This window comes from Trachemys scripta, chromosome 3, assembly GCF_013100865.1.
Source record: "Trachemys scripta elegans isolate TJP31775 chromosome 3, CAS_Tse_1.0, whole genome shotgun sequence".
Lineage (NCBI taxonomy): Eukaryota > Metazoa > Chordata > Testudines > Emydidae > Trachemys > Trachemys scripta.
In genome coordinates this window covers 149,343,563-149,368,159 of record NC_048300.1, presented here as the reverse complement: position 1 = coordinate 149,368,159, position 24,597 = coordinate 149,343,563, and the positions used below count along the sequence as shown (strand labels likewise).

At 47.3% G+C, this 24,597-nt stretch overlaps 1 protein-coding gene across 2 annotated transcripts in view; it reads left to right on the top strand.

Annotated features, from left to right (window-relative positions):
- SMAP1 (small ArfGAP 1) overlaps positions 1-24,597 on the top strand; it is a 175,203-nt gene that overhangs the window by 31,445 nt on the left and 119,161 nt on the right. For both annotated transcript variants that reach the window (XM_034766216.1, XM_034766215.1), the window contains one exon: positions 16,807-16,884. In XM_034766216.1, the coding sequence (XP_034622107.1) occupies positions 16,807-16,884 (78 nt within the window). The remainder of the gene's footprint in view (positions 1-16,806; positions 16,885-24,597) is intronic.

Below are 24,597 nucleotides of genomic sequence, written 5' to 3'. Positions count from 1 at the left end.
GTGGGTCCAGGCAGTGGGATTGGGGGGAGGGAGGTCAAGGGAGTTGGTGGGTGTGTGGGGATGGACGGGGGGAAGCAGGGTGGAGGAACTGAGTGGGACAGGACTGGAACTGAGGGAGTTGGGGGGGGGGGGCTAAGGGGGATGGGATAGGACTGGGATGGGGGGAGTAGGATAGGGGCTGAGGGGAGCATGACTGGGACACGGTAGAGAGAGGCGGGGGAGACAGTGGGGCTGAGCTGGGGGGGGGTTGCGGAGAGTGACAGGGTCTGGAGGGGATGAGACAGGAGCAGGACTGGAATGGGTGGAAGTTGAGGGGGTGGGACAGCAGGGGGAGTAATGGGGGTGGGATGACTGGGTAGGCCGAAGAAGAGATTTGGGGTCGGGCAAGGCTGAGGGCAGTGGGTTGGGGGGAGCAGGGGGACTGTGGGGAGGCTGTTGGAACGGGGGCAGGGACTGAGCGCAGTGGGTTCGGGGTGGGAGGTACAGGGGGGACTGCGGGGGAGGCTGAGGGAACAGGGTCAGGGTGGGGGACTGAGGGCAGTGGGTTGGGTCTACACTGGCACCTCTCAGCATTGCTGTGCCGGGTGGCAGACCTGCACCAGCGCTACCCTGGCGATGGAAGAGTCCTCAGTGGAAATGCAGACTTCATGACACAGACCCTCCTTGTCACTTCAAACCTGGCGCTGCTCTGGTCAGTTGCTAGGCTCTTGTCACTTTCAAACCCATGCAGGGTATCTGGCTCTCTTTCAGTTCTCAGGTTAAGAAAAGCCTCTGCGTTTTGTGAGGGCTTCAGCATTCACTTTCCTACTTGACAAACTGTCTGCCTGACACATTGCTCCTGGGACATTCATCTTTATTCATTATCAGCAGGTCCATCAGATTAACGAGCAACACAATGGTGTCATGGATTTTTAATTTTTCAAACCACTTTGGCCTCAACAGGGTTAACAGCAAATCTGGACAGAGCAGATGGGTGTGAGGATGGGTTTGGGTATTATTTATTTATTTATTTTAGTGAAAATGTTTGGGTCTGAGCAAAGGCTGCAAACTTCCCTTTGGAAAGCTCTGATCTTTTCCCCCAGGGGCTAACGACAGCCTGGAATTCGGGACAGATTTCCACATCCATGCAGGGTGAGATGGTGGTGGGGGGAACGGACTGTGGAGGAGGCAGAAGGAACAGGGTCGGGGGGCTGAGGGCAGTGGATTGAGGGTGGAGGGCACAGGGGGGACACTGTGGGGGAGACTGAGGGAACAGGGTCAGGGTGGGGGCTGAGGGCAGTGGGTTGGGTGAGATGATCGGGGGGAGGGGAGGAACTGTGCGGGAGGCAGAGGGAACAGGGTCAGGGTCGGGGCTGAGGGCAGTGGGCAGTGGGTCTGAGGGGAGCCCTGCCAGGGGGCCAGGTGAGCCCAGCAGTGCTTACCTGGAGTGGCTCCCAGGAAGCATCCAGCATGCAGGTCCCTCCCAGTCCCTCTGGATCCTTCCTAGGGTAGGGTCGGGTCGAGGGGCAGGGGTGGGGTGGGGGCGCTCTAAGTCCGGCGCCCGCTGCCTGCTGCCGGAGTCTACAAGCCCTGCCGCGCTGCAGCACGCAGCGGAGCGAGACCTCCTCGTTGCCTCTTGTGTGCCCAGGGTAGGGGCAGGGCTGCACTCTGCAGGCTCCTGCCGGCCGGGCAGCAGGCGCCGTGGGCTGGCTCTGCCGTGCCAGGAGCTCAGCTGCACGCTGCCCCAGGGCCCAGAGAGGAAAGGTGAGTGGCGCTGGCTTGCCATGGTCCCCCTCATATAGGGTGACCAGATGTCCCGACCAATGTAAGGTCGGGACGTGGGACAAGTCCCCTAAAATCGGGATTGTCCCAATAATATCAGGACATCTGGTCACCCTAATTGTATCCATTTTTACCTTACACTTTAAAGGCAACTTTTAATGCACTAGGTTCCTTGTAACTTAAAGCAGATGTTTTTTGTGTGAACCTACTGTGACATCATATGATTATTTTGGTTTCAGTATAAAGGTAAAGTTGATTAGTGTGAACAGGTATTTAATTTCTGAAAACAAAAGTTTTAAAGTTGTGAAGATACTATTTCACTGGGTTTCAATTTGTTTACATAATGGACTGCTTATTAAAATTATTTCTTGTGAACCTTTCAATCTCAATCATACTTCTTTGTAGCAGCCTCAGTATAGTGGTTGTTGCCAGGGATGTGGAATTGCTAATATTAATCTATGAATATTGATGTGTAATGATTGTATTAACATTGTATGTGACCTAGTCAAATCAGGTAAAGTTACTATATAACTATGGTGGATTACTGGAATTTTCTGTGTGACTATTCATCTAACTCAGTGGTTCTCAACCTATTTATCATTGTGTTACTTGGGCCGTAGGTTGAAAACCAGTGTGCTCCCCCCTTCCCCCAAGACCCGTATGCCTCGCGCCTCCTGCCCAGAGACCCCTCCACAGAGTGGGGCCAGGAGTGGAGCTCTAGGCAGGAGGCAGGGACCTTGCCGTGCAGGGCTGATCGGCAGCCCCGACCCTGGACCCTCTACGTGGCAGCCCGAACCCTGCCATGCTGGGCGACCAGGTAGCCGGGAACCTGGACCCAGCCGCGCGGCCCGGTGGCCTTTAGCACAAAGCTGGGCCACAGGTGTGTGCTAATTGGGCAGCATGCGGGCCATGGGTTGAGAACTGCTGATCTAACTTAACAGGGCGCTGTTGAAAGAGAATGTAGAAAAGCAACGCAGTAGATCTAAGTAAAGACATCTTAGTACATTTGAAAAACAGTGGTTAAGCTGTTCGCTTCAAAGACCTTTTTCTCTATCAAGTTGCAAGCTTTTCTGCCAGAGGTAGGAGCCTAGAGATCGAGAGGGCACTTAAATAGTTATAAAAGCTTTCTCTTAGGATTAAGGGTGGTGGGGAGCACTTTCCAGAAACTTTCTAGGGTGACAGGCTGACACAGACTGCTGAGAGAGTCTAAAGAAGTTGGAGGCCCCCAGATCCAGGGAATGGTAATCCTTAGGGAAAAGCTAGGTATGCATACAGTGTTTTTATTGTGTTAAGGCCTCTTTTTCTTAAATGCTTTTGTTCTAAAACAGCAGTTGCTTTTGGACGGAACATGCCTGCAGGGTCTGAGCCTAAATCAGACCTGCTAAGGTAGTCTTGGTTAGTACCAGTGTGTGCAACACAGGGCCTGATCTGAGAATGGGATAATCTTGTGATTCCATAATCTAGATGATAGCTAGAGGTCTGAATCCTGGGAATGGTGTACTCCACGAAACCAGAAAGGGTCCAGTAACTGACACTTTTGTTTTTTAAATGTAAAAAAGTTTAAGGATGCATTAAGGAGACAAACACTTCAATGGAGTGATTCCTTGGTTATATCTCCATGTGTTTTATTTCCTTTCCCTGGCTGTAGGACTTCACTTTCATTAGCACTAAGCCTCTCCTCTTTGCTTGGAATCTTCCATTACTGAACCTTCTCCAGGTCATTTTACAGTTAGGCTGTATCTTGCGTGTCTGCTACCCATCTGGTTCATGTGTGTCAGGAGACTGGGTTGTAGGCGGTCAGATTGGGAGTCATGCTTAGTGGTTGGAGTCTGGATGTGAGAACCAGGGGTTGACATGGCCAGAACCAGGAAGCAGAGCCGAAGGTCGGAACTGGAGAATGCCAGAGCCAAGGACACAGAGCTGGAGTCAGGAATCAGAGCTGAGGGTCGGAACTGGATTACCAGAAGTTAGGGAAGGCAGAAGCAGGGCTGGTTCTGAGGCAGTAGCAAGGCTGGTGGAGGAATGGAGAAGGAGCAGGGCTTGGCAAGATAAAAGCACAGGGAGGCTGAATGTCTGTGGGCATGTTCGCTGAGTAGCCAAGGAGCTGCTGCTGAGCTTAAGAATTGGCCTGCTAACTTGGATGGGTCATCCAATGGGTCATCCATCAGGCACCTAGCTGGCTCATTAGGGTATCAGGAATACTGAGCAGGCGCTGCTGCAGGACCTTACTCCTGACAATGTCATCCCCAAATTTGATCATGACAAAAGTTGCACTGAAGAAACATCTGACCTTTTAAAAAAAACAAAAACAAAAAGCAACCCCCCCTCCCCAAAACCAAAAAACTGTGCAACGCCCCAAACAGGCACAAGTATATTTGGTGGGAGGGGGAATTGTAACATTCAAAAGGAAGCTGTTTGAAGACCTACTAAACTCTTTCTAGGAGGATAAGATCACCGCAGTTAATTTGTATATGCTCTACTCTTGTGATGGAACCGCTCTCTAGATCAGACTCAGTGTTTCTTTGTTCAGCGAGCCATTAATGTATTTAATTAAAGTATCAACATAAATAGTATTCGAAAAGTTTTCCAGTAGGTGAGACCTCATTACTAAGCAAATATTACAGTATGATCCTAGTTGTAGGTCTATTACCAATATACTATTTAGATGAGTGAGTGCAGTTTTCTTCTGAAAACTGAGTGATTCTGGAAACACGGTACTGTGGTTCTGTGTATGTCTCCCACTACTTCTCAGATAAAATTTGCTCAGTTTCCAAGTAAAGCTGTATTTAACTCCCTGACATGTAAAATCAATCTGGAATTTGAAAGTCAACTGTATTCTCCAAGACTGGTATGTTATCACCAATAATGAGGTTTCCTCCTTTGTTGTGCAACCCCAGCTTTCAATGATGCAAATGTGAGCAGAATTTGTTGCTGCAGTTGGAATTTAGACATGGAGGTGTCAGAATAGAGTTCATCTTCCTGCAATAGCTGTATTGGCTCTGGAATGCTAACAGCAGTTAAAAATTTAAAAGAATTTGTCAGTAAACTAAGCAGATAAGTCTCTGAATCCTCAAAGAACTTTTGTTAAGAGGGTACCAGTTTAGCATTTTAAACATAAACTCCAGTTCTTCTTTGAGTGCTTACTTGTGTAGATTCCAGTTAGGTGTGTGCGTGCCACGTGCACAGTCGTCAGAAAGGTTTTTCCCCTAGCAGCACCTGTCAGGTCAGCTGTTGAGCCCCCTTGAGTGGCGCCTCCATGTTGGTGAATGTGACCCTGCTGATCCGGCACCTTCTTAGTTCCTTCTTGCAGCCAGTGATGGTCGTTGGAACTGTGGTGACTTGCTATTGCAAATGTTCCTTGTTTCTCCTAGTAGTTGTACAGTTGTAGTTTTGTAGTCTGGTAGTATTAAGAATTGTTAGTTTATAGTGTTAGTGTAGGAATGGGGGGTTCTTCCCACCACAGTTTTCCTGTTCCCTTTGGGGCTCGAGGAATGCCTCGATCCCAAGGTTTTAAACCCTTCAGCGAAACAGACCATGTGCAAAATCTGTAAGGGGTTTTGTTCCAGGGAGAAAAAGGAACGAGACTTTCACCTGAAGCAGCTCCTGATGGAGGCGGCTCTTCATCCCAGCCAGCTTTGGCACGGCAGGATCCGGCACTGAGCTCCTCTGTGCGGAGTGCTCTGGCCTCTATACGGGAAGCAGTGCCGAGGAAGGACTCTGGGCATAGAGACCCTTGGCACTGAGGTCAGCGGAGGTGGCGCGGCACCACTCCCATTCACCGGTGCCACAGAAGCAGCACCGCAAGCAGGACTGGGGCCGATCTCCTGTGCCAAAGATGGCCACCTCGGAAAGTGCCACCGATGTGCGTCCTGAGGAGCACCACCTGGCGTCGACAGCCCAGGAGATGGCACCATCGACTTCGGCTCTGCAAGGGGGGGCCATTGAGTCCAGTGCTTGTGGACTCCCTGGGCCAGATGGTGGAGGACATCGAGTTGTCGTCCACCCCAAATACCTTCGAGGCCACGAGGGACTTATTCGCCATGACAGTGCAACGTCCCCAGCCGGTCCAGAGAAGCCTCCGGTACCTCAATGTGCTATACTGTCTCGAGGCAAGCCCACAATGTTGATACGATCAACTGCATCTACATGGTACCAGTCCCCAGCACCAACCAAGTGGCCTGGCTCTGATTCATGGCACTGCTCTCTATCGCCGCATCAGTCCCCCGTGAGGCACAAGTCCCACTCCCGGCACCATGCAGCGCAGCACCGCTCGACCTCTAGCAGTCACTCCCGGTCGCAGCACTGCTCCCCATCTTCCTGGCACCGATCACGGTGCAGCTCTGATCGGCACCGCCTTGGCCTTTGCGTTCCAGGTCTTTGTCTTCAGACTCCAAGGCGGAGTCCCTGTACTGCAGGGGTAGCCGACACAGATCGGATCATAGGCATCTGGATGTGGATGCAGGGCCATTGCAAGCAGCTGCGCAATGGCCATTCTGGACCCCGTGGCCAAACCACCAAGTCCAGGGCACCTCTCCCAGGACTTCCACTTGGTGGTACCCACGGCATTGATGAATCTCCCCACTGCTAGAGGTTCTGAAGTGAAGCCAGTGCAGTCCACCATGCCATCTTCTGAGCCTGCTCCGACCACCAGCATGGACCCTGGGGTGGTCAGCAGGGATGGAGAGGCTGTGCAGGATATCCCCAGGGACTCAGAGGGCCACGAGGATCCTGTACCCCACTAGCATCGTCGTACTTCCCGGATGAAGCAGTTGCGGGGACTGCTTCGGGACTATCCCCTATAGATAGCCGCACCCACCAGGACCTGCTACGAAGGGTAGTGCACAACGTGAGCCTGCAGACTGAGGAGGTGGTAGAGCTGGAGGAACCAATGGTGGATATCCTGGCCCTGGAAGGTCCATCGAGGGTGGATCTGCCCCTCATCAAAACTATACAGGCCAACACAAAGACCCTGGGGCAGACCACTGCCTCCATTCCTTTGACTACAAAGGAAGTCGAGAGGAAGTATTTTATCCCCCTGTAAGGGGTACGAATATCTTTAGACATACCTGCAGCCCTGCTCGTTGATGGCTGCCACGGTAAACTGCACGAGAGACTGGCAGCAGGGTCCTACCCCCAAATCCAAGGACTCCAAGAGGCTGGACCTTTTCGTCCGAAAGGTCTGCTCGACTGGGGGGCTCCAACTCAGGATTGCCAACCAACAGGCAATCCTGACCAGATACAACTTCAATTCCTGGAACTCCAGGTTAGTGTACATGAAGTCTAGGGAGGAGTTTGGGGCAGTTGTTGAAGAGGGCAAGGCAGAGGCACGGGCCTCTTTACAGGCCGCACTGGAAGCTGCAGACTCAGTGGCACGCACCTTGTCCCCTAAGATTGCCATGAGGCAAACCTCATGGCTCCAGGCCTCGGGGCTCCCACCTGAGGTACAACATACCCTGCAGGACCTGCCATTTGATAGGGCCGGCCTGTTTGCATAGCAAACGGACTCCAGGCTGCATAGCCTTAAAGATTCCAGGGCTGTGCTGAAATTGCTGGGGGTGCATACCCCAGCCACTCAGCAAAAGCACTTTAAGCCACAGCCCATACAGTGCCCCTATCCTCCATGGCCTAGGCACAATTTCTCTAGGAAGTGTGACAGGAATGGCAGGTTTAAACCTTCCTAGCCCCTGTCCAACCAGGGCCAGGCGAGTGCTTCTTCGCGCTCTAAGCAGGCCTTTCGAAGGTGCACCCGGGGACGATGGACCAGCCGACGGGCCAGATCGTCATCCCTGTTTCCTGAACCATCTATCCCACTCTGACTGTGCTTGGTCACAAATAATATCAGACCACTGAGTCCTTCGCAGGGTAGAAGTGGGATAGTCTCTCTAGTTCTGCGTGCCTCCCTCCCGTCCCCCCCATCCCTTTCCCTTCAGGGCCCTTCTCACGAGCATCTCCTCATGCAGGAGGTTCAAACACTCCTTGCCGCAGGGGCAGTGGAGGAGGTTCCTCAGGAGCTATGGGGCAAGGGATTCTACTCCTGTTATTTCCTAATCCCCAAATCAAAGGGGGGTCTCAGACCCTTCCTCAATCTGAAAGGCCTCAATCACTTCATGAAAAAGCTGAAGTTTCTCACATGGTCTCCCTGAACACAAGTATCAGAGGGTAGCAGTGTTAGTCTGTATCCACAAAAACAACAAGGAGTCTGGTGGCACCTTAAAGACTAACAGATTTATTTGGGCATAAGCTTTCATGAGTAAAAAACCCACTTCTTCAGCTTATGCCCAAATAAATCTGTTAGTCTTTAAGGTGCCACCAGACTCCTTGTTGTTTCCCTGAAGAGTTATCCCTTCTCTGGATCCAGGAGATTGGTACACCGCCCTCAACATCAAGGATGCGTACTTCCACATATTGATACAGCCTGCCCATGGATGCTTGCTCAGGTTTGTGGTCTGTCACAGACATTACCAATTTACGGTCCTCCCCTTTGGTCTGTCCACGGCCTCCCAATTGTTCACCAAGCGCGTGTTGGTCGTGACTGCCTTCCTCTGTTGGAGGCAGGTACAGGTGCATCCTTACCTTTATGACTGGCTGCTCCGGGGATGCTCCAGGGACCAGGTGGATGCACAGGCATGTTTCGTGTGCTCTACCTTTGACAGGCTGGGTCTCAAAGGATAAAGTTTATTGGGGCAGTGCTGGACTTGAACTGGGCCAGAGCATTCCTGCTGGAGGCTCGCTTCCAAGCAATGACAGACATCATACAAGGCCTCAGATGGTACCCCACCACCACAGCAAGGGGCTGTCTGAGGCTACTCGGTCACATAGCATCTTGCACCTATGTGGTACAGCATGCCAGGATCTGACTCGTACCTTGCCAGGCTTGGCTTGCATCAGCCTAGCCAAGTCAGTCAGTCACTCTGGACTCAGTGGTCACCCTCCCGGTGCAGGTCCTCGAGTCCCTCCGCTGGTGGTTCAACCTGCAGACAATGTGCGAGGGAGTCCCCTTCCACAACCCCCCAGCCCTCTCTGTCCCTGGTAATGGATGTGTCGGCACTGGGTTGAGGCATGCACCTGGGAAACTTCAGACACAGGGCCTATGGTCCCAAGATGAACTCTTGCTCCACATCACCATCAAGGATCTGAGGGCGGTCCAACAAGCATGCTAAATTTTCCAAGCTCATCTGCAGGGACATTGAGTAGGAGTCATGATGGACAGTTCAACTGATGTTTTACATAAATAAGCAGGGTGGAGCCCGTTCCTCTCCCCTATGTCGGGAAGCCTTCCAGCTATAGGAGTTCTACATTGCCCACTCCATTCCCCTGGAAGCGTCTTACCTCAAAAGTTCCCCAAAAGAGGTGGCGGACTACCTCAGCAGATCTTCCACAACTACAAGGGGTCCATCTGCCTGGATGTGATACACAGTATTTTCCAGAGCTTCCCAAATTGACCTCTTTGCCATGCGAAGCAACAGGAAATGTCAGCGATTCTACTTTCTGGAATCGCAGCCTGGGCCTCCCCTGGATGGATCATCTGTTATACGCATTTCCCCCATTCCCATTCATGCACAACGTCTTGCTCAAAGTCCTCGGAGTCAAGGCGGTGGTCATACTGGTGGCAACCGGCATGGCCTTGTCACTAATGGTACACCACGCTCCTGGAGCTGTTGGTGGACGCCCCAGTTGCATTGCCCCTAGTCCCAGACCTGATTACCCAGGATCACGGTTGCCTTCACCAGCCCGACCTCCAGTCCCTTCACCTCATGGCTTGGAAGCTTCATGGCTAAACCCCATGGAACGCATGTGCTCCGAGCAGGTTAGGAAGGTCTTGCTTGGTAGCAGGAAGCCCTCCACCAGGGCCACCTACCTAGCCAAATGGAAAAGATTCACAATCTGGTGCGCTCAAACCCCACCCCCCAATGCAGACTCCCATACCACTTATCCAGGAATACCTACTGCATTTGAAACAGCAGTGTCTGGCAGCATCATCCATCAAGAGACACTTGGCAGTTCCATCCGGGAGCGACTGCATGCTCCGTCTTCGCCAACTCTATAATTGGCTCTTTCCTCAAAGGCCTGGAGTGACTGTACCTGCAGGTTAGACAACTGATCCCGGTGTGGGACCTCAACCTGGTTCTTTCCAATCTAATGGGGGGCCCCCATTTGAACCACTGGTGACTTGTTCACTCCTATATCTGTTATGGGAAACATGGTATATTGCCTTATCCCCTTGAAAAAGATTCCGTGTGCTTCTTATAAGCATAAGAAAGGTGGCTTTCCTAGTCGCCATTACTTCAGCGAGGAGGGTTTTGGAGCTGAAGGCCCTCACCTCCGATCCTCCTTGCATGGTTTTCTTCAAGGACAAGGTGCAGCTTAGGCCTCACCCGGCCTTTCTTCCAAAGATGGTGTCCCAATTCCACTCCAACCAGGACATTTTTCTACCTGTCTTTTTACCCTAAGCCTCATGCGAGTAGCGAGGAACAGAGGCTTCACACACCGTACATTCGATGGGTGCTAGCCTTTTACATCAAGTGCACAAAGCTGTTTCGTAAGTCGAACCAGCTGTTCGTGGCAGTGGCAGATCGGATAAAACGGCTCCCGGTCTCATCTCAGAGGATTTCGTCGTGGATCACGTCCTGCATCCAGACATGCTATGATCTAGCTAAAGTCCATGTTCTGGCACTAATGGCACATTTCAGAAGGGCACAGGCCTCCTCAGTGGCATTCCTGGTCCGGGTCCCAATACAAGAAATCTGCAGGGCAGTGAGATGGTCCGCGGTTCACACCTTCACCTCTCATTACGCCATTACCCAGCATTCCAGAGACAATGCAGCTTTTGGTAGAGTTGTGCTCCAGTCAGTGATTCCATAACTCCACCCCATCTCTGGGGTAGGGCTTGGGAGTCACCTAACTGGAATCAACATGAGCAAGCACACAAAGAAAAAAGTTACTCACCTTCTCATAACTGTTCTTTGAGATGTTACCCATGTCCATTCCAGATCTGCCCGCCTTCCCCTCTGCTGGAGTAGCTGGCAAGAAGGAACTGAGGAGGTGCTGGGTTTGCAGGGTCATATATTCACCTCCATGGAGGCGCCACTCTGACCCAATGGGTGCTGCTAAGGAAAAACTTCCCAACGACCGTGCATTCAGTGCACACACATCTAACTGGAATGGACGTGAGCAACACATCTCAAAGAACAGTAGTTACGAGAAGGTGAATAACCGTTTAAGGATTGTAAGCAGTTTGGGTCTACTGTTGTGGATGTGTGGCACCTAGTGCAATAGAGACCTAATTGGGATTCTATCCACTACTGCCAAGCAAATAATAAAATATTTTAGTAGTGCAAAGGTGCATTTAATTTTCTTACTACTAAATATCTCAAAAGCCTGAACTAATCATTCAGCCAAAGGAGAAGTCTAATTGCAGAAAATAATCAATTAGAAACAAGTTAAAATTTAACAGGTTTTACTTGCGTTCTAGGTTTAGTTCTGAATCTTTTCTCTGTAAATTAACTCTGCATATGTAAAATGGCCACTAGAGGGCACTCTTGTTCGGTTCAACTCCTAACTCCACATTAGGTGGTTAAAGCATTTTTGGTAGGGTTCTTCTGTGGTCTTATGAGGTCCATCCATGGTTTGATAAATGTTTAAAAGATAAATTTATGGATTACTTGGTGTATGAATTACCTGGCTAACAGTCGATATCAGAAGAGTTAAATAAAAGATTGTGATACTTTTGATGTTGCTGGGTTCTTACTTGGTATTATTTTTGCAAAATAACAAATCAAAACAAAATACAGCATGTGCTTTCAAAATAATGGAAGAAACTAGTTGTAAACAGCTAATTAAAGCTTTTGCCATAGTTCCTTTATATGTCCATTTTTATAGCTATTTGTTTAGAAATAGCCATTTGTATGGCTATATATTGCCCTCGTTTATTCCACCCAGGATCATCACTAGACTTGGTCAGTATAATGTCAGTTTAAAACTCAAGCAGAATCCTACAAGATACTGTAAAAATCTTTATCCTTCTAATCCTTTTTTATTTTAATAAAAAAATAATCTTTCACTTCCATAATGAAATTTTAAAGTTCCAGCTTATTTTATTTGAACTAAAATTATTAAGTAAGTTCAAGGTGTATTGCAAAGATCTTTGCAAAACTGTAAAAGGAGGGTAAGTACTGTAAGTTTTTTATTATACACTTTTCACCTGAGCGGTAAACCTGTAATTGGATGGTAGAACAACTGTGCAGTACTGTAGTTTCAATTCAAAGCAATCTGTTTGTCCTGGTTATTAGATTGTATTTCCAGCTAGAGAGAAAAATGAAAACAGTCACAAAGAAAGAAACTGAAATATAGTGTGCTCTACTACATTCACTCTTATTCCTATTCATTTGGATCTTTTAGTAGACCAAGAAATCTTCGTTATAAGGGTAGATGATGAGTAAAAGGTTAATTTCATGGAATTTTCTTTAGATGCAAAAATGTTTTGGGTAATTTTTTTTTTAAATTCCTTACTACAGTATCCTGTGCAGAACATCTGATGCACTGTGAAATACACCAGTAAGGTCCAGTAAGCACAACAAATCTTGCAAATGGAGATTGAAAAGGAAGAGCTAATGGGGTTGGGAGAAGGACGCTTGAATTGCTGAAAGTGAACTGGTTCTAGTAGACCATTCACAAATCCTTGAAAACATGTACAGTGGAAATCTGACAGACATGTCTGAAATATGAATAGGGAGATCTATAAATGGCTCCCAAACTGAAGGCCCTTCCTTGATGTAATCCTGATAAAAATTGAAGACAGATAAGAGAGGATCCAACTGATTTCAATTGCCTTTTAAGAAATGTAGGACGAATAAGTACTTAATTAGCTGTGTAATTTTTTAAAATTTAAGAAAGCATCAGTTATTCTAGATACTGATGGCCAATGTGTGCTTCATGGATTCTGTAACAATATAATTAGTCATCCACACATTTCTCAGAATAGTCATACCTACCCACCTGCTGGTATCACTGTCTCATCTGGGCTAAACATAAATCACTCAACCCTTGCCAAACAAGGCTGTGTTGGCTGTTGTTTCCAAAGCTCCTATCACCATAATATCTAGATATTAGTTTGCCAGTCCTCAAAGAACTGAACATACTGATGGTATCTCAGCTCATTACTTAGGAGTATTCTCTGAAGACTTCAAATATATATATTGAATAATAATAGTAGTGAATAAAAACCCAATAGTACCTTACAAGGAAGATGTGGTGACAGCCCACTGCCTCAGTCCACCTTTTGAGAGATTTCCTTCTGTGAATAAGCTTGAAACAACTGAAGAATAGTTCCACACACAGGGATTGCTGCCTAGTCACAAGTAGATCAAGATCAACAGGTGAATTAAAAGCAGGATTAATAAATGTGCAGGTTTCGACTTTGGACTAAGAAGGCCTGGAACTCTCTGGATGCAAGAGGGTTCTCGAGTCCAGGGTGCTGTGGGCACAGGAGAGTAGGAAGTAGTAGGTGAGGGAAAGGACCAGGAATGCCATGGAGACTTCCTTCCCATTGAGTGTTTCTGTGGCTGGTTGGATCTGGGACCATTTAGTGTTATTCCACCATGCTAATTCTCTGTAATAAGAGCTCTTTGTTAGGTTGATCAGCTAGACCAGTGGTCTCCAACCTTTTTATTCCCAATATCACTTTTTAAATCTAAGGGCAACCCAGGATCCTCCCCCAAAACCCTGCCCTGCTCACGCCGCCCCCCCCCCTCGCTCTCTCCCACCCTCACTCACTTTTGCTGGGCTGGGGGTTGGCGTTTGGGAGGGGTTGCGGCCTCTGGGCTGGGGCCGAGGAGTTTGAAGTGTGGGAAGTGGCTCTGGGCTGAGCCTGGGGTAGGGGGTTGGGGTGCAGGAGGGGGCTCCGGCCTGGGGCAGAGTGTTGGGTGCTGGCTCTGGAAAGGGGTTGCGGTGCAGGAGGGGGTGTTGGGTGCTGGTTCCAAGGGGAGCTCAGGGATGGGGGTTGGGGCAGCACTTACCTCCAGCGGTTCCTGGTTGGCAGCAGGCGCAGTGAGGCGAAGGCAGGCTCCCTGCCTACCCCACTCCCATACCGCTCCCGGAAGGAGATAATGTGCCCCTGTGGCCCCTGGGCGGGGAAGGGGCACGTGGCTCCGTGTCCTGCCCCTCTTGGCAAGCACTGTCCCCGCAGCTTTCCCTGCCAATGGGAGATGTGGGGGCGGTGCTTGCAGGCAGGAGCAGCACGCAGAGGGAGACCCCCTCCATTGCAGGGCTGCAGTGGCCACTTCTGGGAGCGGTGTGGGGCTGGAGTAGGCAGGGAGTCTGCCTTATCTGCAGCCACACTGTGCCAGAGATCACGATTCACTGGTTGGTGATCACTGAGCTAGACTGACAGTCCCTAGATAGAAACCAGACTGAAAGATGATAAATTTTAAACCGTCATTTGCAATAACGCATCTTAAACTTCCATTTTTAGGAAGAGTGTTGGTCACCAAGATGTTAACACTGAAAGATGGACAGGACTATACTCTAGGCATTTCATACATTGGTGGGGCTTTGCATTATGAAGTCAGCTTCTCTGAGTGGACCTAGGATCTATACATAGGCCTTATTTGCATCTTACAGGATTACAAGTACATACCATACGTGGCTAGCTTGACCTGGGAGTTAAAATATATTGGGCATTCCTCTCCTGCTTGGATACAGTTAATGTAGTGTCAGCCTACAATCTTGCCAAAGAATGAAGAAACACGGTCACAATGGACAACTTTTGTTGACTTTCTGATATCTTTGTTTTGACAGATGGTATGCAAACGAGGAAACAAACATGTGAAGCAAGTGGGCTAATGCTGCAATATGTTTATTGTATAGATGATATGGCCTCAAAAAGTCATTGATCGCTATTGCATCATTTGAATGTGTGATATTGCCTGGCCAATAGCCATTATCATTTGTTTAATAGACTTTCAGATGTAGAAAACTCCTATTTTGCAATTAAAAGAGAAGGGGAAAAAAAAACCTCTAACCCACATTCTGCATCAGACAGATGTGTGAGGGAATTGAAAACAATTTGTGTCTAGGAACCAGAAAGCACAGCTGAAATGAGATTTTAAATTATTTTAGTAAATTATGGAAGACTTACACATCAGACTAAAGACTTGACTAACTGGGTTTTAAATAGTTTGTAGTTTACTATGTTTAGTTACCAAATCTTTTACCAGTGTTCAAATAAGGCTATGAATTGAATAATCCCCCTTTCTTCATTTTAGAAATTAATGTGGTAAAGTCAAAATGCTGGATATTTCACTGTTTCCATAGCAACAAAGTTATAAGCATAAGATTAATTTTACTGCATTATCATGGGGAGAGTCTCAGGTAGCTCTTACTGTAACACTAGTAGATTCTATAACAAAGTAAAAGCAGAAAAATACTGACCAAGTCACTTTTTTGTATAAATGTTTCTCATCTACAAGTTTAACCCAGTGTGAAATTTCTTCTTGAAACTACTAAACACACTATTAAAAAGCAAAACCCCTTTTCTGGAACTTCATTCACCAACCTTCAGAGCAAAAGCACGTTTCCAGGGCCTTTATGTATACCGATAGTGAATATTTATGTTCAAAATATACATAAATTAACTATAATACTCATGGAATCTTCTATAACAAACATGCAACACTAAAGATGTAAGAAGGGGTTTCTCTGTAGTTTTCAGCTATATTGTAAGAAGCTGTGTTAAAGATTATTAAGTTAAAAAAAAAAAAAAAGGGGGTAAGAATGCCATGTAAATATTAAACACACAAGGTGGGTGAGGTAAGAACTTTTATTGGACCGACAATAAAAGTGAAAGAGACAAGCTGGTGAAAGAGACAAGCTTTTGAGCTTACACAGAGCTCTTCTTCAGCTGCGGGAAAATACATTTCCCAGGCCTGAAGAAGAGCTCTGTGTAAGCTCAAAAGCTTTTCTCTCTCACCAACAGAAGTTGGTTCAGAAAAAGATACTACCTCACCCACCTTTTCTCTCTTTTATTCTGGGATCAACAACACTGCATATCTAAATAATCAGTTTTTTTGACAGTACGTAAAGACCTGTGCTGTAATAGCTCCATTTATTTTTAAATTTTCCTTGTGGGTACTAATGATGATATAGGGAAATACAGAGTTGTCAGTTTTATAGCTCTGAAGATTTACTGCACATTTAGTAAACATATTTCAGTTGCATTTTTCTATAAAGGGAATAGAAGGATAATGCTTCTATTAAAGTGATCAAGTACACCCAAAGAAATGGGTTAGGAAGATGTATGAAAATGCTTTTAGACGAATCCCATTTTCATGTGTAAATTGCCTCTGTGGTGTATATAACTGTCTCATAATGCCTTTGGTAATTCTGGAAGTACAGTGCTGGTAATAGTGGTCGTGCACACTAATGTTTAGAAAGGAATGTATAAAAATTGCTTCATAATAGGTCTGGCAGCCGACTGCTAGGATGCTGCTTTGTAGAAACTGACAGCGTTTTCTTTTATTTAGCATGCTCTTAAATAGAGAGCAGTTCATTAGAACTTTAATTAAATGTATAACTTCCAGGGTTATTTTGCTGTATTCTTTAAATAAATATTCTGTTATAGTGAACAAGAACAAATGCACTCCCCCCTTTCTCCCCCCTGAGACAACATGTCTTCATGCTTCAGGACATTAATATTTCAACAGTCACATTGGATAAAATTGAACAGTGGATGAAACCTAATTATTTTTCTGTGATCTTATCCAGGTTCATTTTCTTATTTTTATATTCTAGTGTATTTCATTATAAATCATTCACTGTTACCTGACAAACTCTCTTCCTTCAGAAATAGCATTAATAAAATTCAGAAGACCGAAATGCAATTGTCTTGCCTGCCTTGTTTTTCTATATTGTATGATTTTTTTCTCCCCAAAGTGCTTCTGTATCTTGGGGGGGAAATGAAATCATATGTTCCTTTGCTCTTTCTATAGTCTGTTAATTCTGATAATCTGCCATGGTTCCTTTCTCATCCCTTTCATCTGCTTTGTACAGATGTCCTCCTCTGATGCTGTTCAGCCTTTGGCACCTTCTCCTTCTCTGCAAGCTGCTGTCGAGAAGAGCAAATTGGAGGTATCTCTTTCCTAGTGTAATTTTTTTGTCAGCCTACATATTATAATACAGTGCACAGATTTGTACATTTGATTTCATCCATAATGTAGAGTAGCTTCTCCGGGATTTAGCAGAATGTTTCATTGTCTTGGTTAAAAGGAACTCAGATATTTAAAACAAGCCACAGGCTTTTCTACACCCTATTTCCCTGATCACATAAGTGAAAAGAGCTAGTGCCTCTAGCTATATGATTTTTCATCCATCTCTCTCTCTCTCTCGCTCTCATATATTTTGGATTGTTATTAGCATGTTCAAACTCTTACTCTGTCCTACAAAGCCATGTAAAGATACGTTCACACCACTAGCAAAGAGGCATGACTTTATTTTGTTATCCCTTTCTCTTAGAGCATCACTTTCATAAGGCATCAAGCCTCTGCCCTCTACTAGTAAAGCAAGATTTCTAAGATTGCTTTAGAAATCTCTCCTGAAAGGGCACTTCTACTCCAGCCAAGCTATCTAGCAGGTCTAACACCTTTTAAAACTAATTTCAAGGGAGTTAAAGTCCATAAATACAGACCCATTTGGTGGAATTTTCACAAATTCAAATTTTGTCATTCTTTTGAATTTTCTTCTAGTTATGGACAGTGTATAGACATTGAAAAAAATCATAAACTCCTAAAACATTGTTCATTTAGAACACTCTGACACTGTACACAAATATAGGTGGTATGTAAGGCATCAACACTCACGCATGGGACTGTTGTGGTAGAACCTATATTCTTCTTTGAGTAGTGTCCCTGTCGGTGCTCCATTGAAGGTGTCTGCATCCCTGTGCTGCTGATTGGAGAATTTTGGTGGCAGTGTCCATTCAGCCTGTGCATGTGCTGCCTCCCCTCACCCCCACCCACCTGCCATGAAGCTAACCAGCGTTGTGTGGGCAAACCCTTCTCAGTTCTTTCTCAGCGCCCATGGCTAGAGACTGAGCTTTAGCTGTCTGTTAGCGGATCTTACCTTCTATAAATTGCTAATTGTTTCTATAATCTTTTAGAACTTTTTTTCACTCCTTTATCTTTTATTTATTTTTTCCCCAAAAAACCACAACACTTTACTTTAAACTTCGAAGTAAAACAAACTCTCTCCCTCCACTCCCCTCCCAGACAGGATATGCCCGGTTCACTGGGTTTCAAGAAGTGTCTCAGTTGCAAAGCATCTATCCCAGTGACTGACGGACATTCTCAGTGCATTTGCTGCCTGGGAGTGAACTACATCTCAAACAAGTGTGGTTTATGCCAACAATTGAAACCCAGATCCAGAAAGAGAGAGAACTGAGACTCAAGCTTCTCCTAATGGAAGCAGTCCTCCAACTGTCCTCAGAGCCACTCCAAGACTCTGGGCAGTGGGAATTCTCACCACAACCCTCTGCATCTAAGAGAGGTGAGCCTAAGAAGTCATCCATGAGCCAGTCTCACAAGGCTTCTAAGAAAAGGGCTGTGAATCCCCACAGCAAGTCCTCACCAAGCTGAAAACTATCTCCGGTTCACTTGGAATCATAGGTACTGATGGCACTGAAGCTGTCTAAATCTGGTATCCAGAGCTCACATGGTACTGACTTGATAGAATATGTTGGGCTGCCTAAGGACCCAATGGGCACAGGCAAAGATTCACTGGTACTGAGTGGGCGCAAGAAAACTAGAGAATCCACCCTGGGTAAGGCTCCTTCGATGCAGGCATTGACAATGGTACCGTCTTGGCACGCCAGGCACTGGCGGACTGCACAGTAAGTACAGCATTGCCAACTCCTTTGATGCAGATGTCTCAGCACTGCCAACCGCTACCAGAACAGACTGTGGCATTGTTGGACTTCTGGTACGTGACAGACCTTTTGGTGTCTGACGCACTGGACTCACCTCTACCTGGTAATGAATCCGCCCAGAGTTCCAAACTCGGTGACATCATGCCATGCCCCCCTCCCCTCCCATTTTTGAGTGATGAGTCACAGTGAGCAAGAGGACATAGTCTGCTGTCATTCCTCTCATTCACCCTATGGTACCCATTTCCAAAATGGGCCTCAGCCGTACTGCCCCTCTGACACCACGTCTCCTTGGTAGGGGCAGCGGTGGTACCAACCTCCTGGGCCCATTCAGTGGCCTTACTGGGACCCTTGGCAGGCACATAAACACCATGCCTACCATGGTTCTAGCTTGACCTATTAGGGCCTGATGAGACACCCTCCTTCAGCTGCTGCATTGAGGGTGTCCGAGGCCCCTGAACACTTAGGAGAGGAGTAAGAGGAGGAGATTAACCTCCAGACCAACTTCTCATCTTCATCAACAGATGAGAAAGTGCTGCCCCCTCTTCCATCATTGGCTAGCTCAAAGATGCATTAAAATGCAGATGCATTAAAACTATCATTACAAGAGGTGACCAAGTCACACCATAAACTAGTCTCTGGATTAAGTTTAGAAGTGTGACCAACAAGGGTGATGTCATGGTGGGAGTCTGCTATAGACCATCAGACCAGGGGGATAAGGTGGACGAGGCTTTCTTCTGGCAACTAATAGACGTTATTAGATCGCAGGCCCTGGTTCTCATGGGTGACTTCAGTCATCCCCAATATCTGCTGGTAGAGCAATACAGTGGGGCACAGACAATCCAGGAAGTTTTGGAAAGTGTAGGGGACAATTTCCTGGTGCAAGTGCTGGAGGAACCAACTAGGGGCCGAGCTCTTCTTGACCTGCTGCTCACAAACAGGGAAGAATTAGTAGGGGAAGCAAAAGTGGATGGGAATCTGGGAGGCAGTGACCGGGAGATGGTCGAGTTCAGGATCCTGACACAAGAAAGAAGGGAGAGCAGCAAAATACGGACCCTGGACTTCAGAAAAGCAGACTTTGACTCCCTCAGGGAACTGATGGGCAGGATCCCCTGGGAGAATAACATGAGGGGGAAAGGAGTCCAGGAGAGGTGGCTGTATTTTAAAGAATCCTTATTGAGGTTGCAGGAACAAAAGTAAATATGGCAGGCGACCAGCTTGGCTTAACAGTGAAACAGATGCTTACAAGAAGTGGAAAATTGGACAAATGACCAGGGAGGGAGTGTAAAAATATTGCTCAGGCATGCAGGAGTGAAATCAGGACGGCCAAATCACACTTCGAGTTGCAGCTAGCAAGCGATGTTAAGAGTAACAAGAAGGATTTCTTCAGGTATGTTAGCAACAAGAAGAAAGTCAAGGAAAGTGTGGGCCCCATACTGAATGAGTGAGGCACATCCTAGTGACAGAGGATGTGGAAAAAGCTAATGTTCTCAATGCTTTTTTTTGCCTCTGTCTTCACAAACAAGGTCAGCTCCCAGACTACTGCACTGGGCAGCACAGCACTGGGAGGAGGTGACCAGCCCTCCATGGAGAAAGAAGTGGTTCAGGACTGTTTAGAAAAACTGGATGAGCACAAATCCATGGGGCCAGATGCGCGGCATCCGAGGGCGCTAAAGGAGTTAGCACAGGGGTGAGCAAACTACGGCCTGGGGACCACATCTGGCCCTTTAGACATTTTAATCCAGCCCTTGAGCTCCCGCTGGGGAGCATGGTCCGGGGCTCTGTGTCATGGTTCCGCATATCCCCTGGAAGCAGAGGCATGTTCCTGCTCCGGCTCCTACGCATAGGGGCAGCCAGGGGGCTCCACATGTTGCCCCTGCCCCAAGTGCCACCCCTGCAGCTCCCATTAGCCGGGAACCACGGCCAATGGGAGCTGCAGAGGCGGCGGCTGCAGATGGGGCAGTGCGCAGAGCTGCCTGGACGCATCTCCACGTAGGAGCCAGAGGGGGAACATGCTGCTGCTTCCGGGAGCTGCTTGAGGTAAGCACTGCCTAGAGCCTGCGCCCCAACCCTCAGCCGTGATCCCCCTCCCACCCTCTGAACTCCTTGGTCCCAGCACAGAGCATCCTCCTGCATCACAAACACATCCCTAGCCCCACCCCAGAGCTCACACCCCTAGTTGGAGCCTCTACTCTCCCCACATACCCCAACCCCCCGCCCCAGCACGGAGGCCCCTTCTGCTCCCTGAACTCATTATTTCTGGCTGCACCCCCAGCTAGAGCCCTCACTCCCTCCCACATCCCAACCCCCAATTTCATGAGCATTCATGGCCCACCATAGAATGTCCATATCCAGATGTGGCCCTCAGGTCAAAAAGTTTGCCCACTCCTGAGTTAGCGGATGTGATTGCAGAGCCATTATCTTTGAAAACTCATGGCGATTGGGGGACGTCCTGGATGACTGGAAAAAGGCTAATGTAGTGCCCATCTTTAAAAAAGGGAAGGAGGAGGATCCAGTAAGCCTCACCTCAGACCCTGGAAAAATCATGGATCAGGTCCTCAAGGAATCAATTCTGATGCACTTAGAGGAGAAGAAAGTGATCAGGAACAGTCAGCATGGATTCATCAAGGGCAAGTCATGCCTGACTAACCTAATTGTCTTCTATGAGGAGATAACTGGCTCTGTGGATGAGGGGAAAGCAGTGGACGTGTTATTCCTCGACTTTAGCAAAGCTTTTGATACGGTCTCCCACAGTATTCTTGCTGGCAAGTTAAAGTACGGGTTGGATGAATGGACTATAAGGTGGATAGAAACCTGGCTAGATCTTCGGGCTCAACGGGTAGTGATCAATGGCTCCATGTCTAGTTGGCAGCCGGTATCAGAGTGCCCCAAGGGTTGGTCCTGGGGCCGGTTTTGTTCAATATCTTCATTAATGATCTGGAGGATGGTGTGGACTGCACCCTCGGCAAGTTTGCAGATGACACTAAACTGGGGGGAGTGGTAGATAAGCTGGAGGGTAGGGATTGGATAAGGAGGGACCTAGACAAATTAGAGGATTGGGCCAAAAGAAATCTGATGAGGTTCAATGAGAACAAGTGCAGAGTCCTGCACTTAGGATGAAAGAGTCCCATGCACTGCTACAGACTAGGGACCAAGTGGCTAGGCAGCAGTTCTGCAGAAAAGGACCTAGGGGTTACAGTGGATGAGAAGCTGGATATGAGTCGACAGTGTGCCCTTGTTACCAAGAAGGCTAACGGCATTTTGGGCTGTATAAGTAGGGGCATTGCCAGCAGATTGAGGNGATGAGGTTCAATGAGAACAAGTGCAGAGTCCTGCACTTAGGATGAAAGAGTCCCATGCACTGCTACAGACTAGGGACCAAGTGGCTAGGCAGCAGTTCTGCTGAAAAGGACCTAGGGGTTACAGTGGATGAGAAGCTGGATATGAGTCGACAGTGTGCCCTTGTTACCAAGAAGGCTAACGGCATTTTGGGCTGTATAAGTAGGGGCATTGCCAGCAGATTGAGGGACGTGATCATTCCCCTCTATTTGGCATTGGTGAGGCCTCATCTGGAGTACTGTGTCCAGTTTTGGGCCCCACACTACAAGAAGGATGTGGAAAATTTGGAAAGAGTCCAGCGGAGGGCAACAAAAATGACTAGGGGGCTGAAGCACATGACTTATGAGGAGAGGCTGAGGGAACTGGGCTTATTTAGTCTGCAGAAGAGAAGAATGAGGGGGGGATTTGATAGCTGCTTTCAACTACCTGAAAGGAGGTTCCAAAGAGGATGGATCTAGACTGTTCTCAGTGGTACCAGATGACTGAACAAGGAGTAACGGTCTCAAGTTGCAGTGGAGGAAGCTTAGGTTGGATATTAGGAAAAACTTTTTCACTAGGAGGGTAGTGAAGCACTTGGAATGGGTTACCTAGGGAGGTGGTGGAATCTCCTTCCTTAGAGGTTTTTAAGGTCAGGCTTGATGAAGCCCTGGCTGGGATGATTTAGTTGGGGATTGGTCCTGCTTTGATCAGGGGGTTGGCAAGATGACCCCTTGAGGTCCCTTCTGACCCTGATATTCTATGATTCTATGATCAAGGTGCTGAAGGAGCACTCACGGAAGACAAGACTTTGCAGAGAAGCAGAATAAATTATTTGCACCAGTTTTACTGCAGAAGATGTGACACATTCTCATGCTTGAGCCATTCTTTTTAGGTGACAAATCTGAGAACCAGTCCCAGATTGTGTCAGTAGAGGTGGTTTTGGAACAAATTGATAAATGGAACAGTAATAAGTCACCAGAACCAGATGGTAGTCGCCCAAGAGTTCTGAAGGAGTTCAAATATGAAATTGCAGCACTACTAACTGTACTATGTAACCTATCGCTTAAATTGGCCTATTACCAGAAGATAGCTAATGCAATACCGATTTTTTTAATTTATTTCTTTTAAAGAAGGTTCCAGAGGTGATCCTGGGAATTATAGGCCAGTGAGCCTGAAATTTGGTACCAGGCAAATTGGTTGAAACTGTAGTAAAGAACAGAATAATCAGATACATAGATCAACACAATATGTTGGGGAAGAGTCAACATTGGTTTGTAATCATCAATCTATTAGAATTTTTTGAGGGGGTCAATAAGCATATGAACAAAGGGGATCCAGTTAATATAATGTACTTGGACTTTCAGAAAGCCTTTAACAAGGTCCTCACCAAAGGCTCTTAAGCAAAGTAAGCAGCCCTGGGTTAAGAGGGAGCGGCCTCACATGGCTCAGTAATTGGTTGAAAGATAGGAAACAAAGGATAGGAAAACATGGTCAGTTTTGACAATGGAGAGAGGTATATTGTGGGATCTCCCAAGGATCTATGCTGGGACTTTTGCTGTTCAACATATTCATAAATGATCTGTAAAAGTAGGAGGTAAACAAAGTAGGTGGCAAAGCTTGCAAATGATACAAAATTACTCAAAGCAGCCTGTGAAGAGCTAAAAACGGATCTCACAAAACTGGGAGATCGGGTGGCGAAATGGCAGATTTAATGTTGAGATGTGCTAAGTAATGCACACTGGAAAACATAGTCCCAACAATACATGCAAAATGGTGGGGGTTACCCTTGGACTGCATATTACTCTGTCAGCGGTCACATGTCTCTTCCCCTCATGGAGTTAGGCCTCATTCTTCAAGAGCACAAGCGACGTCAGTGGCATTGCTTCAAGAAGTACCTCTACTTGACATTTGCAAAGCATCTACATGGAGTTACATCCACACATTTGTGAGGCATAATGCTTTAATACAGGACTCCTCTGCTGAGTCATTCTTTGGGACAGTGATTCTGCCACCTGCATCCTCACACCCTCCTTCTCCTTGAGTACTGTTTGGCAGTCACCCACAGTGGAATACACATAGGAAGAAGCACTCGAAGAAGAGAAAGCTACTTATGATAACTGGAGGTTCTTTGAGATGTGTGTTCCCCATCTGTGTTTTGTTACCCGGTGTCCTTCTGTTCCGCTTCCGATTATTTTTGGATTCATGACAGAGAAGGAACTGGAGAGTCTGGCAGTCCATTTCACCCTTTATCTCTTCGATTGGAGGCATGTGGAGAGTGAGGGTACATGCAGTGACCAAAGACACTGCTTGCAAGAACTGTGTGGTTCCAGGAATGTGGAGCACATGCATACCCACAATGGAATATAGAAGGGGTTTGCCAGAGTACATATGTTCTCCTCTTCAGCACCATGATGTGCCTCTCCAAGAGGGAAAACAGTTTTTTGTTGCATTTCGCGATCCTTCTCTCTGATGTGATTTGGCTGCAAAGGACTGCAGTCTCTCCTCTCTGTACCATTGTCTCTTGCTGCACCTCCTCTTTCTTCTCCTGTTTGATCTGGTGTTGCTGTACCTGCCACCTAGGGTAACCAGATAGCAAGTGAGAAAAA